The sequence below is a fragment of the Neovison vison genome, chromosome 2, assembly GCF_020171115.1.
Source record: "Neovison vison isolate M4711 chromosome 2, ASM_NN_V1, whole genome shotgun sequence".
NCBI lineage: Eukaryota > Metazoa > Chordata > Mammalia > Carnivora > Mustelidae > Neogale > Neogale vison.
This window is the reverse complement of record NC_058092.1, coordinates 24,946,758-24,972,159: the sequence shown is the minus strand read 5'-3', so window position 1 is coordinate 24,972,159 and position 25,402 is coordinate 24,946,758. Positions and strand designations below refer to the sequence as shown.

The 25,402-nt window shown below is 45.9% G+C and overlaps 1 protein-coding gene and 1 non-coding gene across 4 annotated transcripts in view; both read right to left on the bottom strand.

Annotated features, from left to right (window-relative positions):
- AZIN2 (antizyme inhibitor 2) overlaps positions 1-25,402 on the bottom strand; it is a 38,572-nt gene that overhangs the window by 8,568 nt on the left and 4,602 nt on the right. For 2 of the 3 annotated variants that reach the window (XM_044237735.1, XM_044237736.1), the window contains 5 exons: positions 20,350-20,522; positions 19,240-19,374; positions 18,341-18,506; positions 16,827-16,989; positions 15,532-15,644 (listed from right to left, as the gene is read on the bottom strand). In XM_044237735.1, the coding sequence (XP_044093670.1) occupies positions 15,532-15,644; positions 16,827-16,989; positions 18,341-18,506; positions 19,240-19,374; positions 20,350-20,522 (750 nt within the window). Of the gene's footprint in view, positions 1-15,311; positions 15,436-15,531; positions 15,645-16,826; positions 16,990-18,340; positions 18,507-19,239; positions 19,375-20,349; positions 20,523-25,402 lie in introns of those variants that run through there. The other variant, XM_044237737.1, reaches the window with a different exon arrangement.
- LOC122901522 lies at positions 7,395-7,500 on the bottom strand. Its single transcript, XR_006383535.1, has one exon. It is a non-coding gene; the product is annotated as a U6 spliceosomal RNA (small nuclear RNA).

Genomic DNA, 25,402 nt, shown 5'->3' with positions numbered 1-25,402 from the left:
GCCAAAGAATCACCTTCAGTGAGTTTCCTCTATGTGGAACAATACAGACAATTTACCTCTCTCTGGAAAACAGGAACAATGTGAGCAAGGCGACCACTGGCTTCATCATAATATGGAAAAGAGGAATCTACAATTCAAATCTCATTTTCTCAGTATGTGTGAAGATAATATTCTGTAGCCTATAGCATCTATTCTTGATTAAAACTACAGACAAAGTCAAACCTGCAATGCAGAGAGACTATTTAAGATAAGAGCGAGTCCAACTTAATGGAAATTCATTAGAACGGCCTCATTTCAGAACCAACCTTAGTAATTAAGTTCAACCTTTCATTTTCCTGATGAAGAAACGGGAGAAACAGTTTCAGGGAGATTAAGTTAACGTGCCTAAAGTTACTCGGCTACTATATGGAAACGCCGGGACTCGAGCCAGACTTCTGGCCAAGACTTCTGACTTGACAAGCCAGACTTCTGACCCAAGTCTGATGCTTTCTGTCACCATTCCTACGTTATATATCATGTTTCTTTGGGCAATAGCTACTGGGGGGGGGAGAGAAATGAGGGAAAGAAATGAAAAATATAATATATAAGAAGTGAAAAAAATATATAAAATGCAGATGACTTGTTTGCCTACCTGGAAAATCCAAAGGGAATGGGTAGTTTGGGGGGGAAATCAGTGTCTCAGTGTCTCAGCATGCAAGTCATTGTCTCAGCTCAGAAACACAGGGAAATGTTTCCACTCACAATAGTAATGAAAGCATTATGTTATTAAATTCTTGGATGTACTTGAGCCACAATAACTTATTCAAAGAGAATAATAAAACCTTAATGAGAGAAATAAAATACAAGAGCTCTACCTCTCCTAGCTAGAAAACGTTAATAAAGCAAAAAAGAGAATGCTCCCCAATTTAATAAATAGATTAAGTAGGCTACCACTAATTAAAATCCCCAAGATATTTTTCTGAATGTTAGAAGTGGCATGATAAAAGAATAAATATGAGCCTATCAAAGAATATAATAAGTAATAATGACAGACTCAATTTTTGTTAAATATTTAATTCCTACAAAAAATTTTGTACATGTAAGATATAAAGAATAACAATCAAATGAATATCTGTGTAGGGAATGTGGGTGGCTCAGTGGGTTAAGCGTCTGCTTTGGGCTCAGGTCATGATCCCAGCGTCCTGGGATTGAGTCCCGCATCAGGCTCTCTGCTCAGCAGGGAGCCTGCTTCCTCCTCTCTCTCTGCCTGCCTCTCTGCCTACTTGTGATCTCTGTCAAATAAATAAATAAAATCTTAAAAAAAAAAAAAGAATATCTGTGTACCCACCACCAGCTAAATAAATATAAAATTTCCAAGATCTTTGAAACCCCCATGTGACCCCACCCCAGTGACATGCTACTTCCCTAACCCTTCCAGAGGTACCCGTTACCCTGGATTTTGTTTTCATTACTCTCCTGTTCTGTTTGGCACAGTATTTAGTACGCTTCTGAAATTTATGTAAAATGAAACCATACAGTACGTAATCTCTGGAACTTGCTTTTTTTACTGTTGAAACGCACATTCCCAAGATTCATCCAACTGAAACATGTAGCCATAATTCACAATATGCTGCATCAAATTCATTATATGGAATACACCGTAATTTATTTATCTATTACCCTGCCAACAAACGTTAATGTTGACTCCAATGTTTTATACTAAAAAAATTTCTCCTGTGAACACTCTTATGTATTTCCTCAAATATGCATGCCAAGAGTTTCTTTACAACACATATCTAAGAACTTGCTGGAAGGTAGGGTACAGACATTTCTAACTTTATATGAATAATGCTAACTGGTTTCCCAAAATAGAAACACCAGCTCCTACCTGTCAGTGTCTAAAAGATCCAACTACTCTATACCCTCACCAGCTCTTGATTTTGTCATGCCTTTAATTTTTTTCTAATCTAGTCAGTAGAAAATGATGTCTCCTTTTATCTGAATTTGTGTTTCCTTGATTACCAAAGAGGTTGAGCACTTTTTCATTTTCTATTTGGATTTCCTCCTCTGTGAACTGCCTATTAAAGCCTTTTGTCTATGTTTCTATTGCTTTCTATTTTTTACTGCTTTTCTTCTTATTTTCTTTTCTTAAGATTCTTGTGTAAGAATCCTTCATAGAGGGGCGCCTGGGTGGCTCAGTCAGTTGAGCATCTGAGCTTTTGGCTCAGGTCATGATCTCAGGGTTCTGGGATCAAGTCCCACATCGGGCTTTCTGCTCTTCTGGGAGTCTGCTCCTCCCTCGCACTCTCCTCCTGTGTGTGTGTGCTCTCTCTCTCTCAAATTTAAAAAAAAAATTTTTTTTAAAAAGAGAATCCTTCATAAATTCTGTGTACTGATTCCTTATCCAGTTGTACATGTGTTTGCATATTTCCTCCCAGGGTCTGATTGCCTCTTTCCTTTCACTAACAGGTGAACAGAAGTGCTTCGTTTTAATGTAGACAAACATGAGTCTTTTCCTTTTTTGGTTTGTAAGAGAGTCTTTACTCTTCTTCCCTGTTTCAGGGTCAAATAGATATTCTCCTATATGGATTTCTGGGATTTATATTCACACACGCATTGAGATGGGGATTCAATTTCATTTTTTGCATTTGGACAATCAGGTGCCCCAACATTATATATTAAACAATCCCCAATGGTCTGTTTTGCAAGCCCTGTTGAAAATCAAGTTTCCAGATATATATGGGGTTTTCCTGTGCTCTCAACTATATTTCTTGTCTATTTTTTATTCATTTGACAGAGAGAGAGATCACAAGTAGGCAGAGAGGCAGGGAGAGAGAGAGTGAAGCAGGCTCCCTGCTGAGCAGACAGCCCAATTCGGGGCTTGATCCCAGTACCCTGAGATCATGACCTGAGCCAGAGGCAGAGGCTTTAACCCACTGAGCCACCCAGGCGCCCCTCTTGTCTATTTTTTAAATGCTGGTGTCTAAACTAAACCATTTTAATTACCTTCAATGTTGGCAATTATATCATCTACTTCTATAGATATATATTTCTAATATATAAAATATATTATCCATTATATTATCTATTTATTATTTATTTGAGAGACAGCATAAGCTGGGGGAGTGGCAGGCACAGGAAGAGGAAGAGGGAGGAGTCTCCCCACCGAGCAAGGAGCCCAACATGGGCCAGATCCCCGGATCCCAGGATCATGACCTGAGCCAAAGGCAGACACTTAATGACTGAGCCACCCAGGTGCCCCTAAATACTGTTTTTAACCCCACGAATTAAATGTTATTGGTGGTTGAAGTGGTGACAGTCAATGATCCTTTGGATACACCCACATATTTAGCTATCTTTGGTCACCATTTCTTCTTGCAACACAGACCATCCTTCTGGAGTCATTTTCCTTATGACCGAAATACATCCTTTAGAATTTCTGTTAACGAAGTTCTGTCTCTCACTATTTGCTTGTCTGAAAATGCCTACATTTCATACTCATTCTTGAAAAACAATTTTGCTGGATACAAAATTCTAGGTTGGTATATTAAAGCTGCTATTCCAGTATCTCCCACTTTCCACTGTTATAGAGAAAAGCTCTAAGTCTGTCATTCTTCTATAGGTAGTCTATCTGTCTTATTTCCCTCACTAGTTTTAAGATTTTCTTTTTGTCTTCAGTATTCAGTTTTACTATTATTTGTCTAAGTGTGGGATTTTTTGGGTTTCCTAAATCTGAAGACATGTCTTCCTCTCTCCCATTCTATTGACTTTCTGCCAGTTATTAACTTTTGGCCTCTCAGTCCCCAATCCACCCTTCTTTGTCTTGCTTTGTAGTACTAGAGCTGAACATTCTTTGCCAGGTAGCTCTGTGTTAGGCTTTGTCAACAGAGGTTGCTAGAAGGACACCGTAAGGCATATCAGGAAGAAGAGACTTTCTCTCTTTAGCCTGCTACTTTCTGTGTGGCCTCCATGGCTCAGCATAGGATAGTATGGTAGCCTTCACCTCAGTTCAGCCTTGAACTGAACCTTGAACCCTCCAGCAAGCTTCCCCTCCACTCAGAAGCAAACCAACCCTATGATCGGGTTGTGGTAGGCACCCTTAGACAAGTTTCTTTGCCACTGATAGGTTGTGTGTCTCTGTGATGGTCATGGCCTTTCTTCAAAGGTTTCAACCTCAGCCTTGGAGGGAGGAGCTCTCTGCCAAGTTGCTTCCTTGTTCACTCTCTCTTACTAACAGCAGTAACTGCTTTTGCCCCTTTTAGTAATTAACCATTTTTAAAGTTGACAATTCTTTATACTGAAATTCTTTATACTGAAATCCTGTTCAGATTACTGGTAGGGTTTCTGTATCCTCATGCAATCTCCCCTGAAACTATAATTAGACATTGTGTCTGATGTGTGCTTATTCTGTCTGCCACTTCCTGTGCCTTTCTTATTTTTTATCTCCCTGTCTTTGTGCTACACTGACATCAGTTCTTCAGCTCTATCTTCCCATTCTCTAATTCTCTCTTTAATTGTCTCTAATAGCTTGCTTACTCTGTGCACTATTTTAATTATCATATTTTTTAATTTTTAGGAGTTCTATTTAATCCTTTTAAAAATTTGCTGGTGGGGCACCTGGGTACTCAGTCGTTAAGCATCTGCTTTGGCTCAGGTCATGATCCCAGGGTCCAGAACTGAGCCCTGCATTGGGGTCCCTGCTCAGTGAGAAGACTGCATCTCCCTCTCCCACTCCTCCTGCTTGTGTTCCCTCTCTCATTGTGTGTCTCTCTCTCTCTGTCAAATAAATAAATAAATAAATAATATCTTTTTAAAAAAAATCTGGAGAGGCACCTGGGTAGTTCAGCTATTTAAGCAGCCAACTCTTGATCTCAGCTCAGGTCTTGATCTCGGGGTTATGAGTTGAGGCCCCATGTTGGCATGGAGCCCACTTAAAAAAATCTGCTAGTTCATATTTTTATATTTGCTTATTCTTTGTTCACACTTTCTTTTCTTTTAAGAGAGAGCACACATGCTCGCTTCAGCAGCACATATACTAAAATAAGAGAGAGCACAGTGGGGGAGCAGGGGCAGAAGGAGAGGGAGAAAGAGTTTTAAGCAGACTCCACACTAGGTGTGGAGCCCAATGCAGAGCTCAATGAAGGGCTGATCCCATGACCCTGAAATCGTGACCTAAACTGAAATCAAGAGTTGGAGGCCCAACCAACTAAGCCACACAAGTATCCCTTTGTCACAATTCCTTATTTCTTTAAACATTGTAAACATTCTATTTTATCTTTAACATCTGAGAATTCTAATACATGAAATAATTTCAGGTCTGGTTCTGTTGTTTATTACTTCGGCTGGCTTTTCCTCAATGGTGACCTATTTCTTTGTGTTTTGTGATTTTTGACTGCTAATTCATGTACTTTGGCACTTTACTTGTGAGAATTCTTAAAAGTCTAGGCTAAAGATTTCCACTCCAGAGGGACGTGTTTGCTTCTGCAAGATATAATACATTCTAGCCTTGAGGTTTTTCAGACAACACAATTAATATAAATTTGGGCAACAAACCCAAGAAAAGGTTAGCTTAGGGCTGTAAAGTCTCAGTTTAGGGCTGTAAAGTCTCAGTTTGTGCCCTCTTCCAACCACTACCAAGATCCCAAAGACATGTGTTTTCTTGGTGTTCTCTTCTGTGGGGTAGGTGTTTTTCTGGTTTATCCTTACACTGATGATGGACCTTTGGGGGTGGTTCCCAGCTTACTGCAAGGGATCCTATCAGAGTCTCCATCCTGACTGAGCCCCTAGGAACCCATGCAGCTATCAAAACTAAAGATCAATCCCACAAGGGTTCAACATACACTCCCAGAGAGAAAGCCAGTTCCAGAGTTAGGTTTTCTCTCTGAGTTAATGAATTCATTTACCACATATTTGAATAGTCATAATTTTACATGTGTGGGATACACTAATGAACAAAGTAGACAAAGTCCTTGTCCTCATCATATTTACAGTCCATCAGGAGGGAGGTAAATAAAATAAAGAAGTAAGTTATATAGTAAATTAGGAGATAATAAATGGTATTGAATAAAAGAAAGAAAAGAGCAGGGAGAGGGGCAGGTGGCAGGATTAAATAAAGCATAAAGCCTCACTGAGAAGTTGACCTTCAGGCAAAGATGCAAAGGAGGTCAAGGAGTGAGCCTGTGTGGTACCTGGAAGAAATGTGATCCAGGCAGAAGGAAAAGCTGGAGCAAAGGTGCTGAGGCAGGAACGTGCCTGGGGGAGCTCAAGGAATTGCAGGGAGGCTGCCAAGACTGTGATGGGATGAGCAGGAGGGAGTGTGGTGAGGGAGAGAATCTGAGACGAGACGGGGCTGATCACAAAGGGCCTTAGAAGCCCTTGGAGGACTTTGGCTTTAATTTGGAGTGAGACGGGAGCCAGCACAGGGTTTTAGGCAGTTTCAATAAAACCTGATATGATTTGACTTACATTTTAAAAGAATCCCTCTGGCTAGTGGGTGGAGAATAGGCTGGCTTTTACTCTAAGTGGAGATGCCTGCTTTCACTTAATTTTGACCTCTGAAGGATCCCCCGCTTTCTTGTAAGTCAGGATGCAGTTTTCTTTGTTGTCAGTGGGGAGGCTGTTCAGAGTATCTGGACCACCACATTGCTGGAAATAGAAGGCACCCCACCAGTTTTCTAAACACAGCACAGAGCCATTGCCAAAACACTATGGAATAGGCTGAACAAAGAAAAAAAAATATCAAAAGGACAGGATAAAGACAAGAGATGAAAAAAATAAAACTAGTATATTGTACGGCAAAGCAGTAGTAAAACAAAAAGCATTAGAGATCATTTCTTAAGAATTCTTAAGAACTAACCAGATCCACGCTTGACAAATGCTATTACAATACACAAGACAGAGTCACACTTTGTAACCACAAATCACTAGAATAAAATACAATAGCAATTAAGAAAGCCCAACCCTGTCCACAGAGAGAGGAGATCCGGACAGAGTGGAGTGATGGAAGCTTGTATCCTGAATTTTGGTTCCCAAGATTCTTATAAAATTCCCAGGGTACTTGCCCCATCTGGGTCCCTCCCCACACCCCACTCTACCTTGCATTGAAGAGGTGCCAATACACAGTTACTAAATTGTATCTTTAACCCTAAGTATATGACATTTTAGACCACTCAATGAACATTTAAAGTGTTTATACATTAAAAAGTCCACCTAATATATCAGTATTTAAAGAAAAACACATCTCCCAATATACGCTTTTTTAAATTAAAAACAGTGTGTACTATGACACTTAAAAAAAAAGGAATCAAAGTAAATTTTAACAATAATCATCTCTGAATGGTGGGATTAAGGGATCACTTTATATGGCTGTATGTACTAGATTTTCCTCAATAAATATTCTCTCTCTCTCTCTTTTTTAATTTATGGGACACTTGACAAATCTGCATGTCCTCCTTGCACAGGGCCATCCTAATCTTCTCTGTATCGTTCCAATTTTAGTATATGTGCTGCCAAAGCGAGCACAACACATTCTATTTCTACAATGGAAAACATATGTATAACATAAAGGCGGTCTATAGCCCGCAGAGCACAAAAGGTACAGAGGAACAAATTCCCTCACTATTAATTGCAAAGCACTTAGTTAAGACACATGAGAGTATGTTGAAACTTCTATGAAGGAAAAACAAAGAATCACAAAACTCAAATAAAACCAACAGACTGATGAAAAAGCTACTTATATCAAATACTATATGAAAAACCCACACATATGCATATGCAAGCTCATCTTCACTTATAAGAAAAAACTCCAAATTAGGTAAGTGGAGAATATAAAAAGATATTGACATCAAAGGAAATAAAACAATAAAATGCTTTATCCTTGTCAAGAAGACAGAAATGAAAGAAATACTGAGATATATACCATTTCAGATAAATTAGTTAACCAGAAAAAGTCACAGCATGCATGGATAGTGAGCTTATTATGAAGTGAGTACAGCTGCTAACGGTATAGACTGGGCAAGCTTTGAGGAAAACAATCCGGCGATATGTATCAAGAGACCTAAAAAGGCTCCTATCTTTTTACCTGGTAATCCTATTCTTTTGTTTTTTTTCTTTTAAAGATTTTATTTATCCATTTGACAGAGAGAGATCACAAGGAGGCAGAGAGGCAGGCAGAGAGAGGAAGGGAAGCAGGCCTCCTGCTGAGCAGAGAGCCCGATGTGGGACTCGATTTCAGGACCCTGAGATCATGACCTGAGCCGAAGGCAGCGGCTTAACCCACTGAGCCACCCAGGCGCCCCTGGTAATCCTATTCTAGGGGCTCATCATAAAACAGGTTTTTAAAGGGAACCCACTTTCAGTGTGTAACTTGAGTCAGCCACACAGAGACTGACAAAGTGCATCCTAGGCAGAGGTATGACTCATGGACACATGAATGAACATAACCAAAAATTAGCAATGGCCAGAGCGCCTGAATGGCACAGTCAGCTGAGTGACCAACTCTGGGTTTCAGCTCAGGTCATGATCTCAGCATTGTGGGATCGAGCCCCACATCAGGCTCTGCACCCATCAGGGAGTCTGCTTTCCTTCCCCTTTTCCTCTGCCCTTCCCCCCCTCCCTCCAATAAATAAATAAATTTTCAAAAAAAAAAATCAGCAATGTCCAAATGCCTGGTGGTGAGAAGATTTTATCTGGAGGCAACAATTTCATAGGAAAGTAGCGAAGAGCTTGTTCTCTGGTGACACCCAGCTAATCAAAAACAAAGAGGCTATGCACCCTACCCCCAGGCACCTCACAGTCTGCAGTATAAAAATTCTTCCCTTTATTAGCTGTGATTAATACTCTTTATAAAGCTGGGACTTTGAGTAAGTTGCTTCACCCCCCACGCTTCAGTTTTCTCATCTGTAAAATGGGTCTGATAACAGTATTCACCATGTAGAACTGTTATAAAGATTACATGAGTAACGCCACATAAAGTGCTTTGTACAGCATGTGCTACAGTAAGTGCACAGCCACCACCACTAAGCGTGAGGCTCACAGCCACATGCCACTTGGTGTGTCTCATGGAAGAGGGGTGACATTATGAATAAATTAGGATAGAGGACTGCAGAGCTTCTCCCTCCTTTGTTCCTTTAAATTTAAATTTCTCCATCTTTTTTTTAAAGATTTTATTTATTTGAAAGAGAGACAGACAGAGAGGGCATGAGTGGGGAGGAGAAGGAGAAGCAGACTCCCACCAACCAGGGACCCCAATGCGGGGCTCGATCCCAGGACCCCGAGACCATGACCTGAGCTGAAGGCAGATGCCCAACCAACTGAGCCACCCAGGCGCCCCACTCCCATAATTTTTAAAGACTGATTCCATTCCAACATAGAGCATCTACTATGTGTCAGGTCCTGTACTGAGGAAACAATTTCTGCCCTCAACGGGCTCCCAGTATAGTGAATGATGCATTCATTCATCCTTCATTCAACAAGTAGTTATCGAACACCTACTATGTGCCAGGCACTGCGCCAGGTGCTAGGAATTCAAAGGTAACGAGTAGACAACATGGCCACACCCACAGAGCCTGCGCACTAGTGGGGAAGACAGATGATAAGCAAGGAAACAAAACCCAATAGGAATAATTAAAGATTCTGATGCATTACGAAGATAATCAACAAGGTGACAGTATTATCTGATAATGAGGAGCAAACGCCCTTGAGAATGAGCCATCAGAAAGGTTTCCCCAAAGAGGTGACATCCAACCTGAGACATACCAGAGGAGAGTAAGGAAGTCATCTCAGGAGCAAGGGGAAGAGTGTTCGGACAGGTGAATACAATGGTTCCTAAGTCTGAAGGAGCTTAGTTGTTCCAGGAGCAGAAAGGAGGTCACTGGGACTGGAGCAGGTAAGTGAGGGGCTCAGTGGGGACTGATGCAGGTAAAGACGTGGGCAGGAGCCCTGCCAGCCAGGGTGAGGAGCCTGGATTCTATTCTGAGAGTAACAGGGAGCCACCAAAAGTTTTAAGAAGAAAAGAGAGATGATCTTTGGGTACTTAAAAAAATCACATTGGGGACACCTAGGGGGCTCAGTTGGTTAAGTGCCTGCCTTCAGCTCAGGTCATGATCCCAGGGTCCTGGAATCAAGTCCCGCATCGGGCTCTTTGCTCAGCAGGGAGCCTGCTTCTCCCTCTCCCTTTGCCTGCTGCTGCCTACTTGTGCATGTTCTCTCACACTCTCTTGCTTGCTCTCTGTGTCAAATAAATAAATAAAATCTCTTAAAAAATCACTTTGTCTACAGTGTGGAAATTAGATAGTAGGAAGCAGGAGTCAGGGTGAGACCACCAGTGAGTGAGTGCTACACTAGCCTAGGAAGTGGGGTGAGGGCAGCTTGCACTCGGCCCTGGTGGCGGGGAAGAAATTAAATGGATTCCAAGTTATTTTGGAATTGGACTGAAAAATTGCAGGTGAACAGCCTGTGGGAAGAGAAGAAAGCAAGAATCAAGAATACCACCAGTGTTACCACTTGAACAGTTGGTTGGCTGGCGGTGGTTTCCTAGGAGAAAACTTTGGGAAGGAAGAAGTTTGGGTTGAATATCAAGAGTTCATTTCCGAACAAGTTAAATTTGAGTGCCTGTGAAATATCCAGCAGAAATGGCAAGTGGGTCGAGGGATACACAAGTCTGGAGCTCAGGGGAACCGTCCAGACTAGAGATATAAATTTGAAAATGATGAGACCATTAAAGATATTGAAAACCTCGGTCTGGAAGAACTCACCTAGGAAATTCATGTAGGCAGAGAAGAAGATTGAGAATGGAGGTCTGAGAGTCAACATTCAGGGGAGTGTGGGAAAGTGCTGGAGAGGGAAGGTGGGAATGACCGAGGAGGAGGCAAAGCCGAGGACAAGAAGGTGGAGAAAGATCAGCTGCTGAAGACAGAAGTGCCACCCCTGGGCTGGCCACGTGCAAGGAACTTTCAAGAGCATCTTCTGTACAGCTGCCCAATCTATATTCCACTGGGAAGGTTCGAAGAAGAAGTGAGAGCCGAGGGAGCAAGTGTAGCGAGTGCAGGCCACTGGCTGGAGAGGTTCAGACGCAAAGAGCAGACACTGAAGGGAAGGTCACAAAGTCTCTGACAGAAGATAAAATATGTGTGTCCAATAAATACACAAAGAGATATCCAACTTCATTAGTAATCAGGGACATGCCCATCAAGACAGGAGAAACCATTTCACATCCATTCCACCGGGAGAATGTTGAAAGTCTGACGATGCCGAGCGCTGGGGAAAACACGGATCTACCCAGCCTCTACCAGGGGTAGGGGATCACCAAGCAGTACCACCACTATGGAAAACCATTCAGCATGATCTCATGAGGCAGAACAATCAGGTGCCCTATCTATGCCCAGCAACTCCACAGAGTCACAAACAAGAGTATTCAGACTGGCAGATCTCACAGTAGCGAAGACCTAGAAACAGTCCAGTGCCTGGAGAGGAAGAGCAAATGGACTGGCCGCAGCATGCTCACCCACGGTGTGGGCCTTAGGGACACACAGCAGCAGTGACGCAGCTTAGACTGTGACAGTACACTTTTCAAGAAGTCCAAAAATGTTGCATACATCATAACATCCTTTTTGTAAAGTAATGTAAAATAAAATAAAATAAATTATAATACGTTGAGGAATAAGCTTTGATGTGACAAAACGTGAAAGAAGTCAGATGAACAGCAAACCGGCTCATGACCAGAGCCTGGATGTCATTAGTCATAAAAGAAACACAAGTTGAAACCACAATGAAATGTCACCTCACACCTGTTAGGAAGGCTGTTATCAAAAAACAAAAGATGACTGGTGTTGATAAGGTCGTGGAGACACTGGAACGCTGTTATGCCGCTGGAGGGAATGCCTCATGATGCAGACGCTTCCTGGAAAACAGGATGGTGCTTCTCAAAAAATTCAGTATGATCAAGCCATCCTACTGCTGGGTATTTATCCAGAAGAACTGAAATCAGGATCTCTAGGAGGGATTAGCAGTCCCATATTCATCGCTGCACTGTCAACCGCTGCCAAGACCTGAATGTCTGAGGATGGCTGAATGGAGTCTATCCTTACAATGGATAAAATGCAGTCTATCCTTACAATGGAATATTATCCGCCTTATCTGCAGCATGCACAGCGTGAATGAACATGGAGGACGCGATGCTAATTGAAATGAGCGAGTCACAGAAGGACACACAATGCACACTTGGTTTATTTGAGGTATTGAACACTCAAACTTGTGGAACAAAGACTAGAAGTGTGGGTGCCAGGGGCTGATGGAAGGGGGAACTGGGAAGTCGATAATCAATGGACATAAAATCTCAGCTCTACAAGATGAACAAGTTCTAGAGATCTGCTATACCACGTGTGCCTACAGTTAATAGTAACGCATCATACACTTAACCATCTGTTACAAGAGGAGATTTTATGTTAAATGTTCTTACCACAATAGGAAAAAAAAACTATATTAAAAAAGAAAAAAGCCATATGGAAAAAATGGTAGCAGTTGAGTCAAAACAGTGGGTACTTTCCATGGGAAGAGACAAAAGGAATGGGGCAGAAAAAGAATAAATAATGTAAGAATGGTTATTTCACTAAAAAGAAAGACAAGTCCTCCCAGGAAATGTTTTTACCCTAAAACTGATTAGGAATCCACCTGAAACCATGAAATTGAACTACCTAGTTTCAAAGAAATAAATACAGGGCACAGAACAACATAGTCGATAACACCAGAGGGAAATCCAAGGAATCCACCAATCAGGAAAATCCAGAATGCAGGAAACTTTAGGACCAACAACTCAGTTTCATCAACAAATAATTAAAACAAAAAAACAAACAAACAAACCAGGAGTGAGTTTGGGGAAACCAATAGGTTAAGAAGAGACATTGGACCAAATGCAGTATATGGACTTTTTTTGGCTGCTGCTTTCAGCAAGTCAACTAGACAAACCATTTATGAGGCAGGATGATGGGGGATATTGTTTATGTTTTTTTAAAGATTTTATTTATTTATCAGAGAGAGTGGGGGGAGAGAGTGAGCACAGGCAGACAGAATGGCAGGCAGAGACAGAGGGAGAAGCAGGCTCCCTGCCGAGCAAGGAGCCTGATGTGGGACTCGATCCCAGGACGCCGGGATCATGACCTGAGCCGAAGGCAGCTGCTTAACCAACTGAGCCACCCAGGTGTCCCCGATATTGTTTATTTTTAATTTGATAATGGTATCATGACTTTTCTAAAGTCCTTTCCTTTTAAAGATATGTATTAAAATAATTTTTTTAAAGATCTTTTATTTATTTATTTAACAGAGAGAAAGAGAAATAACAAGTAGGCAGAGAGGCAGGCGGGGGGCGAGGGGAAGCAGGCTCCCTGTTGAGCAGAGAGCCCAATGCGGGGCTCGAACGCAGGACCCTGAGATCATGACCTGAGTCGAAGGCAGAGGCTTAACCCACTGAGCCACCCAGGTACCCCAATATACTAAAATCTTTTTGAAAAAATTCCAATAACACTTGTTCTGTACCTTTCTGAAGCCTGTATACTGCTCACCACTTGCATGCACACACACACACACACACACACACACACACACACGCATACAGACACACACACACACACAGGCACACACTCCCGTACCCAGCAGGACAGCATTTCCAAAGTGCAGACAATTCTGTCTCACCTACTGTCCTGTGCAGGCCTCAGGAAGGGGCTTTGCATAGCGAGAATACTCAAATGTTTCTTGAGTTTTTAAAAAGAAAACAAACAAAAAGGAGCCAGGTAGGCTCCAGCAATAAGAAGTATATTTTGGGGTGCCTGGGTGGCTCAGTGGGTTAAGCCGCTGCCTCCGGCTCAGGTCATGATCTCAGGGTCCTGGGATCAAGTCCCGCATCGGGCTCTCTGCTCAGCAGGGAGCCTGCTTCCTCCTCTCTCTCTGCCTGCCTCTCTGCCTACTTGTGATCTCTCTCTGTCAAATAAATAAATAAAATCTTTAAAAAAAAAAAAAAGAAGTATATTTTGAACCAAGGACTGATTATGTTTAAGAGGACTTTCCGTGTCTGGCGTCCAAACACAAAGTCCTGGGGAACGTAGAGCAGGGATGCAGACCTGCCACCGAGACTCATGAAGGGGACCTTCCTTGGGGAAGGAGGTGCAGATGCCACCGCAGGCAGGCCGGGTCCCTCTGACACACGCCCAGCACAACAGTAGCTCATTTACTGTGTGTGTGGTCATCTGTCTCCACCACCAGACAAGGGGCCCCACCCTGGATCTGGTCACAGGGCTGGACCTGGTAAGTGGTTGACAAGCCCCAAGGAAGAAACTTCAGTAGCATCCAGAGGAAAACAGGACTGATCACAAAGCAGATCAGTAACATCCTGGGGCCCAAGGCAGGAATACCAACCAGAGATTCATCAAAATAGAGACCCTGGATGGGGAGTGTGGCAATGAGCTGGGCCCACAGTCCTGCTCATCTGAGTTACTGATGAAGGGAATGGGGCGTGGGTCAAGGACGGCTTGCGACAGTTAGAGGGGTACTGGAAGGCAGATGGGGTCTGGAGGGGGTCAGGACCTGGGAAGCAGCTGCTGCCTGCTGTGTGACCTGGGGCGTGGCTGGCCTAGGCCAGCCTTGTCCTTTCTTAGTGCAGTAGGATGTGGGAAACCACAAGAATGCAGGCAGGGCTAGCATATCACGGGAGAAAACTGAATTCCTGAGCACATCAGGGAGGCTTACTCAGACTAGCTAGAGGAAATCACATTGAACAACCCAGCTCAAGTCGTGGCATGGGCACGTGGACGTGGGCATTGGGGTGGGGGGGCTCCTTCTGCCTGTGACAGATAAGGGGAAGGAAAGGCTACGCAGAGGAGCTGACACTTGAGTAGGTCTTGAAAAACGAGATAGGATGGAAAAAGAGAGAAAAACAAAAACGCACCGAGCACTCACGATGGTCTAGGTCCCTCTAGACACTGAAGTTCCCTTCCAGAAAAAGGGCCACACAAAGGCCTGGAGATGTGAAAATACAACAGTGTATCTGATAGTCTTTCCCCTCTCTGTCCATGCCTGTTCCCTGGTCACCCTGGAAGAACCCATCAATGATGAACTGTTTCTTTTTGCTTCTAGAAACTCACTCTAGGGCTTGACCACAGATGGATGTCAAGATATTCTCAACAACACTCAAAACAGCAACCCCACCATAGGTTAGATGGGTTAAAATACTACGTAGTCTTCAAAATGCAAGTTGTCAAAGGCGAACTAATGGCATGGAAAGAGCTATACCCCATAACGAGTGGAAAAACAGCAGTTACAAAAGAACACAATCCAACTTTATTTCTGAAAACAGAGTACATTTTTTTAAAGACTAAGAAGAACTCTAATGTTCCAAGAGTCTATCTCTACATGGTGGGATTGGGTGATCTTCGTCATCCTGCCATTTTCCACAATGAATATGTGTTACTTTTTAAAAATTAGATAAAAACACCCCCCAGAATGTTATTTAAACACACACATACACACACAATTGAAAACAGGCCCACGTGGGGGTAGGCTCACCTTCTGCAGGATGGGGATAGGGCAGGTGTTGTCAAACAGGACTGAGTTGAAGATCCCATACACGCCCTCACTGAGGTGGTACACGATGGTCTTGGGGATGGAACCACTTTCCTCTGTGGGGAGGGCAGGGGTCAGGGGAAGCACAGGCAGCAGTGTGAGGGGGCGGGAGTGGGGTGCTGGCCCAGTGGGCAGCTCAGCAAGGATGACGGGTAACTGAAGCCCAAAATCTGCCCCTTCCTCAGCTCTGGGGTGGGTCCTGCTGCCTCTTATGACACAAGGTTCATGTGATGCAGCCTCACCCCTGAAGCTGGGCACCCCTACACAGGACACACTTCTGGCCTGCAGCTGAGCCCCTGGACGCCCCAGCAAAGGCCGAAGAGCAGCCCACCCAAGCTCGAGACCCCAAGAGGTTAAGCTGCTCACTCAGAGGCATATGATATGGGGCAGAAATGAGAAAGCAGGTCTCCTGGCTGGACCAGATAGGGTAATGAGCCAGATTTATAAAGGAAGCCAGAAGAATGTCATCTCTGCACACACACACACACACACACACACACACAAGACATTCTACCTGGGGCCCACCACCCCTCCCAATGAATTCTCAGGGGAAGACACACAGACCTCAGCTCTCCTGCCTGGGACCCCGGAGCAGAAGGCGAAGCCCCAAGATCAGAGCCTCTGACCCCACTCACTCAAGGGGCTGCTGGAGGGACTGATCTCTCTGGAAGGGCAGGAAAGAGTGCGGACGTTGCAGTGTGGGCAGAGAACCCTGAGTCAGCCCGGCCTGAACTTGGATCCGGGCATTGACTCTACCAGCTCTGTGACTTTGGGCAAGTGACTCAACCTCTCCAGGCCTATGTTCTGTCATCTATAAAGTCGGCTTAGACAATTATAAGTTGTCATTAATTATTTTCCTTATGTTATGAGCAGCAGTAGGATGAGTAAGAGCCTGTCCTTTAGAGAGCAGACAGACATGGGGTCGAATGCAGGCTTTGCTTTTTACTGTTAAGCAATTCACTTATATTCTCTTTGACTCTCAGTTTTCTCATCTGTACAATGGGTTAATAAACTATCTGTTCTCCCTAATGTTGTTTTGACCTCAATCTTCATAAAGTATAAACATACATAGGAAAAACTGACACCAAGTATCTTGAGGGGGTAACTTGGATATAAGTTTCCCTAAGGCAAGGATCCATCCTCCAGACTCTCCAAGCCCTAAAACTAGATCTTGCTCAGCCAGCCACTGTCCCTAGCTTTGGGAAAAAATGGGGCTCTGCTGCCCACCTGGAACCTACCCTCCCTTCCAGGCTGGTCCAGAAGAACCTCCTTCTTGGCGATGATGCTGACAGCCAAGGTGAAAGCCGAAGTCACGTAGTAGCGCCCCAGCCTGGCAAGGATGTCCACGCCACAGCCCTCTGGGAAGTACAGGTCCAAGGCTGAGTTGATCACAGAAGCAATCTGGTGGGTCAGGGATGGGGAACAATGACATGTGTGAAATGTGGGATTTACATACTGAGGACTTGCTATAGCTTCAAGTCTATTCCTTGAAAGCTTCTTTGATTTCAGAAAGAAGCATTTGGCAGCTGCTAAGGCCCCAACTGGTGACTGCGGACAGGTGGCCAGGAAGGCAGGATGCAGACGGAGCAGAGTCAAGACCCTTACGCTTGTGTCAATCAGCTTCCTTAACACTCCCAAATTGGGAAAAGGTGTTCTTTTTAAAATTTTTATTTTATATATTTATTTGACAGAGAGAGATCACAAGTAGGCAGAGAGGCAGGCAGAGAGACAGAGGGAAGCAGGCTCCCTGCTGAGCAGAGAGCCTGATGCAGGGCTCAATCCCAGGACCCTGGGATGATGACCTGAGCTGAAGGCAGAGGGTCAACCCACTGAGCCACCCAGGTGCCCCGGGAAGAGGTGTTCTTAACATAATAGTTGGTACTCAGGTTCTAGAAGCCCTGATGTATATCTTTCTTTCATAAGTGACCAATCTGTTAAAGGACATGTTTTTCACAGAAAATATAAGAACAAAGATCAAAATCACCCTTAATTCTATCACCCAGATTGTTAATAACTGTTAGCTCTTTGGAGTAGCTCCTTTAATTCTTTTTCTATACAAACACAGTTTTTTATTATAAATATGATAAGGCTATACATGTTTTATAACCTGTTTTACGCCACAGACTCTGGAAATGACCTCACAAGGAGGTCATATGAATGTACCACCATTTAACCAATTCTCGAGTGTTAGATGGACCACAAAAGTCCACTGGGTTTTTGTTATGAACAATGCTACAAAGCTCCTCTTTGAGGCTCTTTGTGCCGGTGGGGGATTATTTTCTTAGGGTCGGTGCCCGTGTGAGCGCCCAGAACTTGGCTCTTACTAGGGAGAGGCGACCCCTAGTGGCTGCAATGGGGATTGCTGGGGGACATTTTTCTGGATTTCATCTCACATGGAAAGGAGCAGACAGGTGGGCCTTTCTTTTCCCTGCCCTCCCGTTTGATTTCTCATCAGCTCACCTAAGGCAGAATAGAGCAGGCCAGGCCCTCAGAGAGTTTCAGGACTTATGCAAATAGGCCTGGTTAAGCTTCAAATATGCGCATGGACTAGTGTCAGAGAGCAGGGTGTGTTGCCAGCTCTGCCGTAGACCAGAAAGTGATGTAACCTTGAGGAGCCTCAGTTTGCTCGGCTGTAACATGGGGCTAATAATAAGATGATCTGGGAAAAGCACCTAGCACAGCAGGCAGCACATAGGACCCACTCAACAGCCCTGAGCACACCATCCCCACTTCCCACATAGCCTAGGGTTACCTCTTCGAATCTCACTTTGGCCCCCTCCAATCCAGGGAAGCCACCACCAAGGTCCAGGAGATGCATCCTGTGGCCCAGCTCAGCGCCCATCTCAAACACAAGCCGGGCGTCTGCGATGGACTGAGCGTAGGCGTGAAGGTCAGGACAGCCGCTGCCAACGTGAAAACTGGGAAGGGAGGAAGACCCTCGGCTTACATGCAGGGCCCCAGGTGCCATGGCTGCAGCCCAAGCCAGGAGCAGCCTTGGGCAAGCACAACGGGCATCGTGCCCATTCTGCAGATACAGTGACTGAGGGCCCAGAGGTTAAATGCATTGCCAAAGGTCATGGGGCAAGTGAGGTGTGGACAGGAGACTAGATCCAAAGTCCTTTGGCACTTGGTGTCCCTCCCATCCCTTCATGCTGCCACTGGGGCTGAGTCCCCTGGGATGAGGAGCAGGGCTCAGAGTCAGCCGTGTCCGTAGGTCCGTCCCAGCCAGCACTGTGCTTTAGTTTCCGCAGCTATAAAGTGGAGTTAAGATCCCACAAGGCTGTGCAATAATGTACCTGAAGCATTTAGCACAGTGCCTGGCGTATCTTAAGCACAGAATAAATGAAAACTATATTATTAGGTCATTATCATGACTTCTTCCATATCCCTGCGTGCAAAGAGACAGAGCAAAGGTGTGCATGGCTCCTGCCAAGCCAGGTCCCTCCTGGGGCCTCTGGGGACCATGGGGTTGAGTGAGTGGGACACTCCGAACTTTCTTTCCAAAGAGAGGAAACTGTCCAATGGCAGGATTCTATGCCTGAGGACAGGCCCTCCTTGCAGACCCTGAAGGAGGATCTCATAAGAGAACTGATTAATTTCTGGGAAAGAGGCAGGGGGCTGGCAGGGAGGGTGGGATTTCCAGGCACTCACCTCACCCCCACTACCTCCACGTGGCTCCTCTTGGCGTTTTCAAGCAGGTGTCTGCAGGACTGCAGCGACGCTCCAAACTTGAAGCTCAGGGGGCTCAGGGAGTGACGGTCATCAGTAGCAATGCCCAGAACCATCCTGAGGAGACACGCAGCACACCTCTGTGGGGGGACCCCACCCCCCCACCCCAATTATATCCTCTCGGAGAACAGAGACATAAGCTCAGAGCCACCCACCCCACAGAGCCCTGACCCCTTCCTGTACCTGCACTGCCAGTCAGCCTCTGGAGCCTGTCCAGTCCATTCCCTAAACATCCCTGGGCCCAGCCCTGCGGCCGCTGCCCTGGCCCTGACCTCTCCAGCTCTCCCAGGCAGCTCCACTTCCTCCAAATCAGCCTCTATACCGGCCAGGCTTTTCCAACTTTTCTTGTATGAGGGGAACCGTTTTTTAAACACAGTCTTATTGAGAACCCCGATATCACGTAAAATCAACAACATGGAAGATGCTTTGGGTGAACCAGAGTGGTCCCCCATCACCCCAAGGTGGCCCTCCCTGGAGCCCCTATGGCATCAGGCGACTGCGAGAAAGCCAAAGCCGGAGCAAACATCCAGCCCCAAACCCCGCCAATGCCCACGTGCATCACGTCTCTGCCCTGGGACTGTGACCGACCAGCCTTCACAGCTGCCCTCTGCCCTCACACAGGGTTTGTTCTGGCCATCCCAAATTTCTGCTCATTCCTCAAACACCCCAGGGCTGCTTCTGACCTCCTCGCATTCTTTGCTGAAGCAGTTCACCCAGATACACTGTTGATCGGGCCCACCTCGAAGGCTGCCTCCTTTGTGCCGCCTTCCTGACCAACCCCCTCTTGCTCTCTCGGCCCGTGACTTTGACCTCCAGAATACCGCAGCTTTGTTGTGCCCAGGCTGTCGCAGGTATTTCTGCCCCGGTCCTCATCAGGCCCCAGCTCGCTGGGTCTGACCCAGGCGCGCCCACCCCAGACTCCTGGGACTATGGCCCGGGCCAGCTCAGGGTCCTCGGCTCCAGTGCTCCCCTTCCCTCTCCCTCTGCCCTCACACTCAGCCCAGCCTTCCCCATGAGCAGTCCTCAGCTTACCTGGCACTGGGGTGGCCCTTTACCACCTTTGCCAGCTCCATCTCATTGTCAAAGCTCAGCAGCCGGACCCCGTGCTTGGCGGCGTACTTGATCTGTGCAATTTGCTTACAGGGGTTGGCGTAGATGATCTTACTGGCAGGGACGCCAATACGCTGGACCAACTCCATCTCTGCCTGTGGGATCACAAAGGTGATGGTGAGGAGGCTCAGGGTCTACCAGGCCCACAGAAGTCGAGGACGCACAAATGAGGGGCAGAGTCATAGTATGCCTGGGGAGGTCCCTAAGAAGTGGGCTGCATTTTTACACAACAGATATGCGAAAATCAGGACTCATGCCAGTTCGCCATTCTTTGACAGACAAGGCTGCCACAGACAGCTGGGCAGGTGGTGCACTGTACAACCGAGGTGAGGGAGGTCCCAGTCACAGAGAATCCATGGTAGATTTATATAGTTATTATAACTTCCTGGCAGTAGAGCATCTTAGCCTCACAAAGTCATATATATATATATTATAATATATCATATATATATTCTAATTCATTGAAAGACATTACATAGAGTCATGATAGGCCTAACAATAGGCGTGATACATTTTCCTGACAGATTTAATGTTTAAAGAGTATTCCTTGGTGGGGATACCTGGGTGGCTCAGTTGGTTAAGCATCTGCCTTCAGCTCAAATCATGATCCCAGGGTCCCTGCTCAGAGGGGAATCTGCTTCTCCCTCTCTATCTGCCCCTCCCCCAACCTGTGCAAGCTCAAGTGCTCATGCTCTCTCTCTCAAATAAATAAATAAAATCTTTAAAAAAAAAAGACTATTCCTTGATGTACTGGAAAGTTCACCAGACCAAGAGTCCTTTTGACACAGGTCATCCTACATCCCAAGGCCCGTTGTGTGCGTGGCGCTCTGCTGGGTGAGTCTGGTCAGCCCTTCCCCGTGAGGGGCCTCCTCTTCCTCACCTTTACAGAACACAGTTCCACCAGCTTGCAGCGTTAATGATACAGACAATGATGATGGTGCTCACTGTTACTGAGCACCTACCATAAGCAGGCACTGAATGAGATGTCAGAAAAAGGGCCAGAGAACAAATAGTTTAGGGGCAGAGGGGGAGGAAGAGGAAAAGAGCATCCAAAGCAGACTCCAGGCCAAGCACAGAGCCTGAGGCCAAGCTGGATCTCATGACCATGAGATCATGACCTGAGCCAAAACCAAGAGCCAGGTGCCCAATGGACTGAGCCACCCAGGCGCCCCAGCCATAGAGTTTCCCTGACATCTGCTCAACACGAAAGCAGCCAGAGAGAGGGCCCAAGTGAACGAGCACGGCTGTGATCCGACAGAACCTGACAGAATCAGGCAGTGGCCTGGCTTTGATAACCATCCATCATTGGCCAACCCTTGCTTTGGATTCACTGCTTTATCTACTCCTTGCAGTAATCCCGTCAGAAGGGGGCCGACTCCACTCTAGAGAGAAGGAAACTGGTACTCAGCGGAGAGATGCAGCAGACAGGGGGCAGAGCCAGCTTTCAAACTCAAACTCCCACCCACACTCTCCATGATGGAGGGCAGGAAAAGAAGACGAAACCAGCTCTGAAAAAATGTAGGAGACACAGGGCCATTTTTAGCCATTCTGAGTTTATAATAAGTCTCTAAATTAATGTAGCAATTTTTCAACATGGGGTACTATCATGCATTATCTCGCGTGATATCTGTAACTGTCCTGAGACATATGCACTGGCCACACTTCACAGAGGACCACATGGAGCTCAGAGAAGCCCGCGTGCCTGCGGAAACACTAAGGAAGAAAGCAGGACGGAGCTGGAACTGCTGGCCTCCCAGCTGTTTTCCAAAGACTCTGAGTCCAAGTGGACGTGCAAATGTGTTTCTGCTCCTGACTTCACCACATGAGGAAGCCACGGTGGCAATCTGGGGCTTGTGTTTTAGCTATAAACACCCAGTAATGACTTTTATTCACTGAAGGATTTCCACAGGCCAGCCATCGCCTTAAATATTTTATATTCATTTGTATTTAAGTCTCATAATAATTTTATGAGGCAGGAAGCAGAGGCTCAGAAGTAAAGTGACTTGTCCAAAGTCACCCAGCTGGTAAGCGGCAAAGCTGGGACTCTAACCCAGGACTGTCAGACTTTAGCACACAAGCTCTTACCACAGTACTGCGACAGAGAATTCAACCTCAAAGCAGACAAGTGTTCCTGGAGCATCAGTTGAGATGCTAAAGAAAACAAGTGGTGAGAGAAGCAGAAAATCTCTGACCCTATAGAGCTTTCTTGGGTTAGGGCAGGGGCAGGCAAGAACAAATGAGCACTGAATGATGAAGGAGTTACAAACGTGAGCAGAGCGTGGGGAAAAGGCACGGGATACTAGAGAGCCCAATGGGGGACCTGGATGTGAAGAGTCAAGGACAGCCTTTCTGAAGGTCAGAAAGTGAAGCTGAGCTCCACAGGAGGCTTCGTCCAGGCCCAGAGGGAAGGAAAGAACTTTCTGGTAGCAGGAAGAAGGTCCTGCCGAGACCCTGAGGCAGAATGTGCTCAGCTCAGGGGACCCTGGGGTGGCCTGGGCAGGGAGAGCACCGTGTGGGGAAGACAGGGTGTCAGGGAGGTGGGCAGAGCCAACAGGGAGACCGAGAAGGCTGATATGGATTTATATTTTATCCTGCGACTCAAGGTAATCCGTTGGAAGGGTTTCGAGGAGGGAAATGGCACAGTCAGATTTGCACTTGAACTGCAAGGTTTAAATGCACATCACTGGCTACCATGTGAGTACAGACTCAGGAAGGGCTGTCAGGATTCTGTGGGGGACTGGTGGCAATCTCCCGAGGTGAGGGAACAGATGGGAGAGAGGTACTCCAGGGGCCGGGCTGGCAAGTGTGGTGGTGGCTAGCTCGTGGGGCTGTCTGACTCCATGCCCAGCAGGCCAAGCAGCCCTTCTCCAAGGGGAAGATGGTGAGAGCGTTGGAGCACACTGGGTTCTAGGTGACCTGTGGGATCCAGGCAACCACTGGATATATAAGGTCTGGTCTGGAGATCGAAATGTGGGAGGTGGTGGCATACTAATGGTATCTACAGCAGTGGGAGATGAAATTCCCTAAGAGGAGGGAAAGTTTACAAGAGAAAGGGAGCCCGAGACAGAATCCAAAGGCATTCTCCCATTGAGAGAGAGGGGAGTCGGGCACCCAGGACCTGCAGAGAGGGGAGGAGCAAGGATTCATCCAGAAGGGGAACAACACCTAGATTGTATAGTCTTGTCATGGCAAACCTTATCTTGTGACTCCTATCCGTACAGAAGGAGGGTGTCAACTCTCACAGGTGCGGGGCGGGGTGGGGGGGGTTGGGCGGGGAGGGCAGGTGCAGAGCAACACTCTCATTCCTCTCATTTACTTCTGAAGTCTTTAAACTAGGAACATGGGTTATTGTTGAGTGTTTTTAAAAAGAATCTGTCCCAAATGGGGAGTAGCTCTTAGTGCGTATAAAGTTCCTGTCCTGCAAGATGAAGAAAGTTCTAGAAATCTGCCGAACCATGTTTACAATCAACCATACTGTGCTGTACAGTTAAAAATGTGTTAAGAGGGTAGATCTCGTGATAAGTGTTCTTTTTTTTTTTTTACAATTTTATTTATTGGAGCAAGAAAGAGAAAGAGAGAGAGCACATGTACTCACACAAGCAGGAGGAGAGGCAGAGGGAGAGGGAGAAGCAGACTTCCCGCTGAGCAAAGAGCCTGACATGGGGCTCGACCCCAGGACCCCGGGATCATGACCTGAGCCGAAGGCAGATGCTTAACCGACTGAGCCATCCAGGAGTCCCTCACGTTAAGTGTTCCAAAAACGAACAGTCGCTGTGTTGAATGTTGCTGAGAGTCTGGATAATAAGAGAACCAAAGAGTGCCCCTGACAAGATCTAAATGCATCTACACGGACAGATCTCCAACCTGCCAAGCTTAAAGCTATTGAGACACAGTCCCCACCACATAAACATCTTTTATGTTTTGTATCTTTTCTATGGATCATATTTGTACGTATTTTTTAAACACCATATACCCACCAAAGTCAAATAGAGATAATGGTGATTATCTCTGGATACACAAAGTTGATGGCCTACATGTGTACGTGAATGAATCAATGTATTCTTCGAATAACTCAAAATGCATGTTTAAAATCAAGTGCTTACTGAGTCTTGGGAGATCGCTGGGGAAGTTGGTAAGAGATTCCTCAGAGTAGTGAGAGTGGAAATGGGGGCGCATGGCTCAGATGTCGGGGTTAGAGGAAAGAGCCAGGTGCACACAGACAAGCGGGTGTAGACAGCTCTGTTTGGACACGGAGAGAGAGCACGGGACTGCGCACGAGGTGGTGTAGAGTCCCTGGAAGGCTTTTTAAGATGGGAGGATGCTGATAGAGACAGCAAGAAAAGGCAGAATGGGGGCAGGGGAGATGACATTAGGTCCTTGGGAAGGTGGGTGGGTGGACGAGAGCCCCATGCAAGGCATGGCCTGTGCCATTGACCTATCCATGGCATAATTACACCCAGCCCACCGCTCACACCAGATCCTAGGTCAATGTTGGCCAGGGGCATGGTGATGTTAAGTGTAGCCACTAATGATGGCCAACCAGAAGAGGGCAGTCTTGGCCTTTCAAGAAAAGCTGTGCTTCCCGGAGCCACCTCTCAGTAAGTGGGATCATCTCAACTGCAGGGAGGGAGCCATGGCCCCTCTCGGCCCTGGGGGTTAACAAAGGCAATCGTCACCAGCTGGGGCCCAGCTCTGCCATTCCCTCCCCAAGGACATGGATAGATGCAGCGAGAGCTGGAGACGCCACACTACCACTGGCCACACTACACACGTGGCCACTCCCTAGTGAGTCACTTATGTCCTGCGCCCCCTTCCCGGTCTGTTAACTGCTTTCTCACAGGGCTGTTGTCAGAATCAGGGTAGTAATAATTACCTCACAGGGTTGTTGCGAGAATAAAATGAGATAATGTACAGAAAACGCTTGGCAAAATGCCTGACAGGACAGAAGCACTCAACAACAGTATGCACTTTTAAC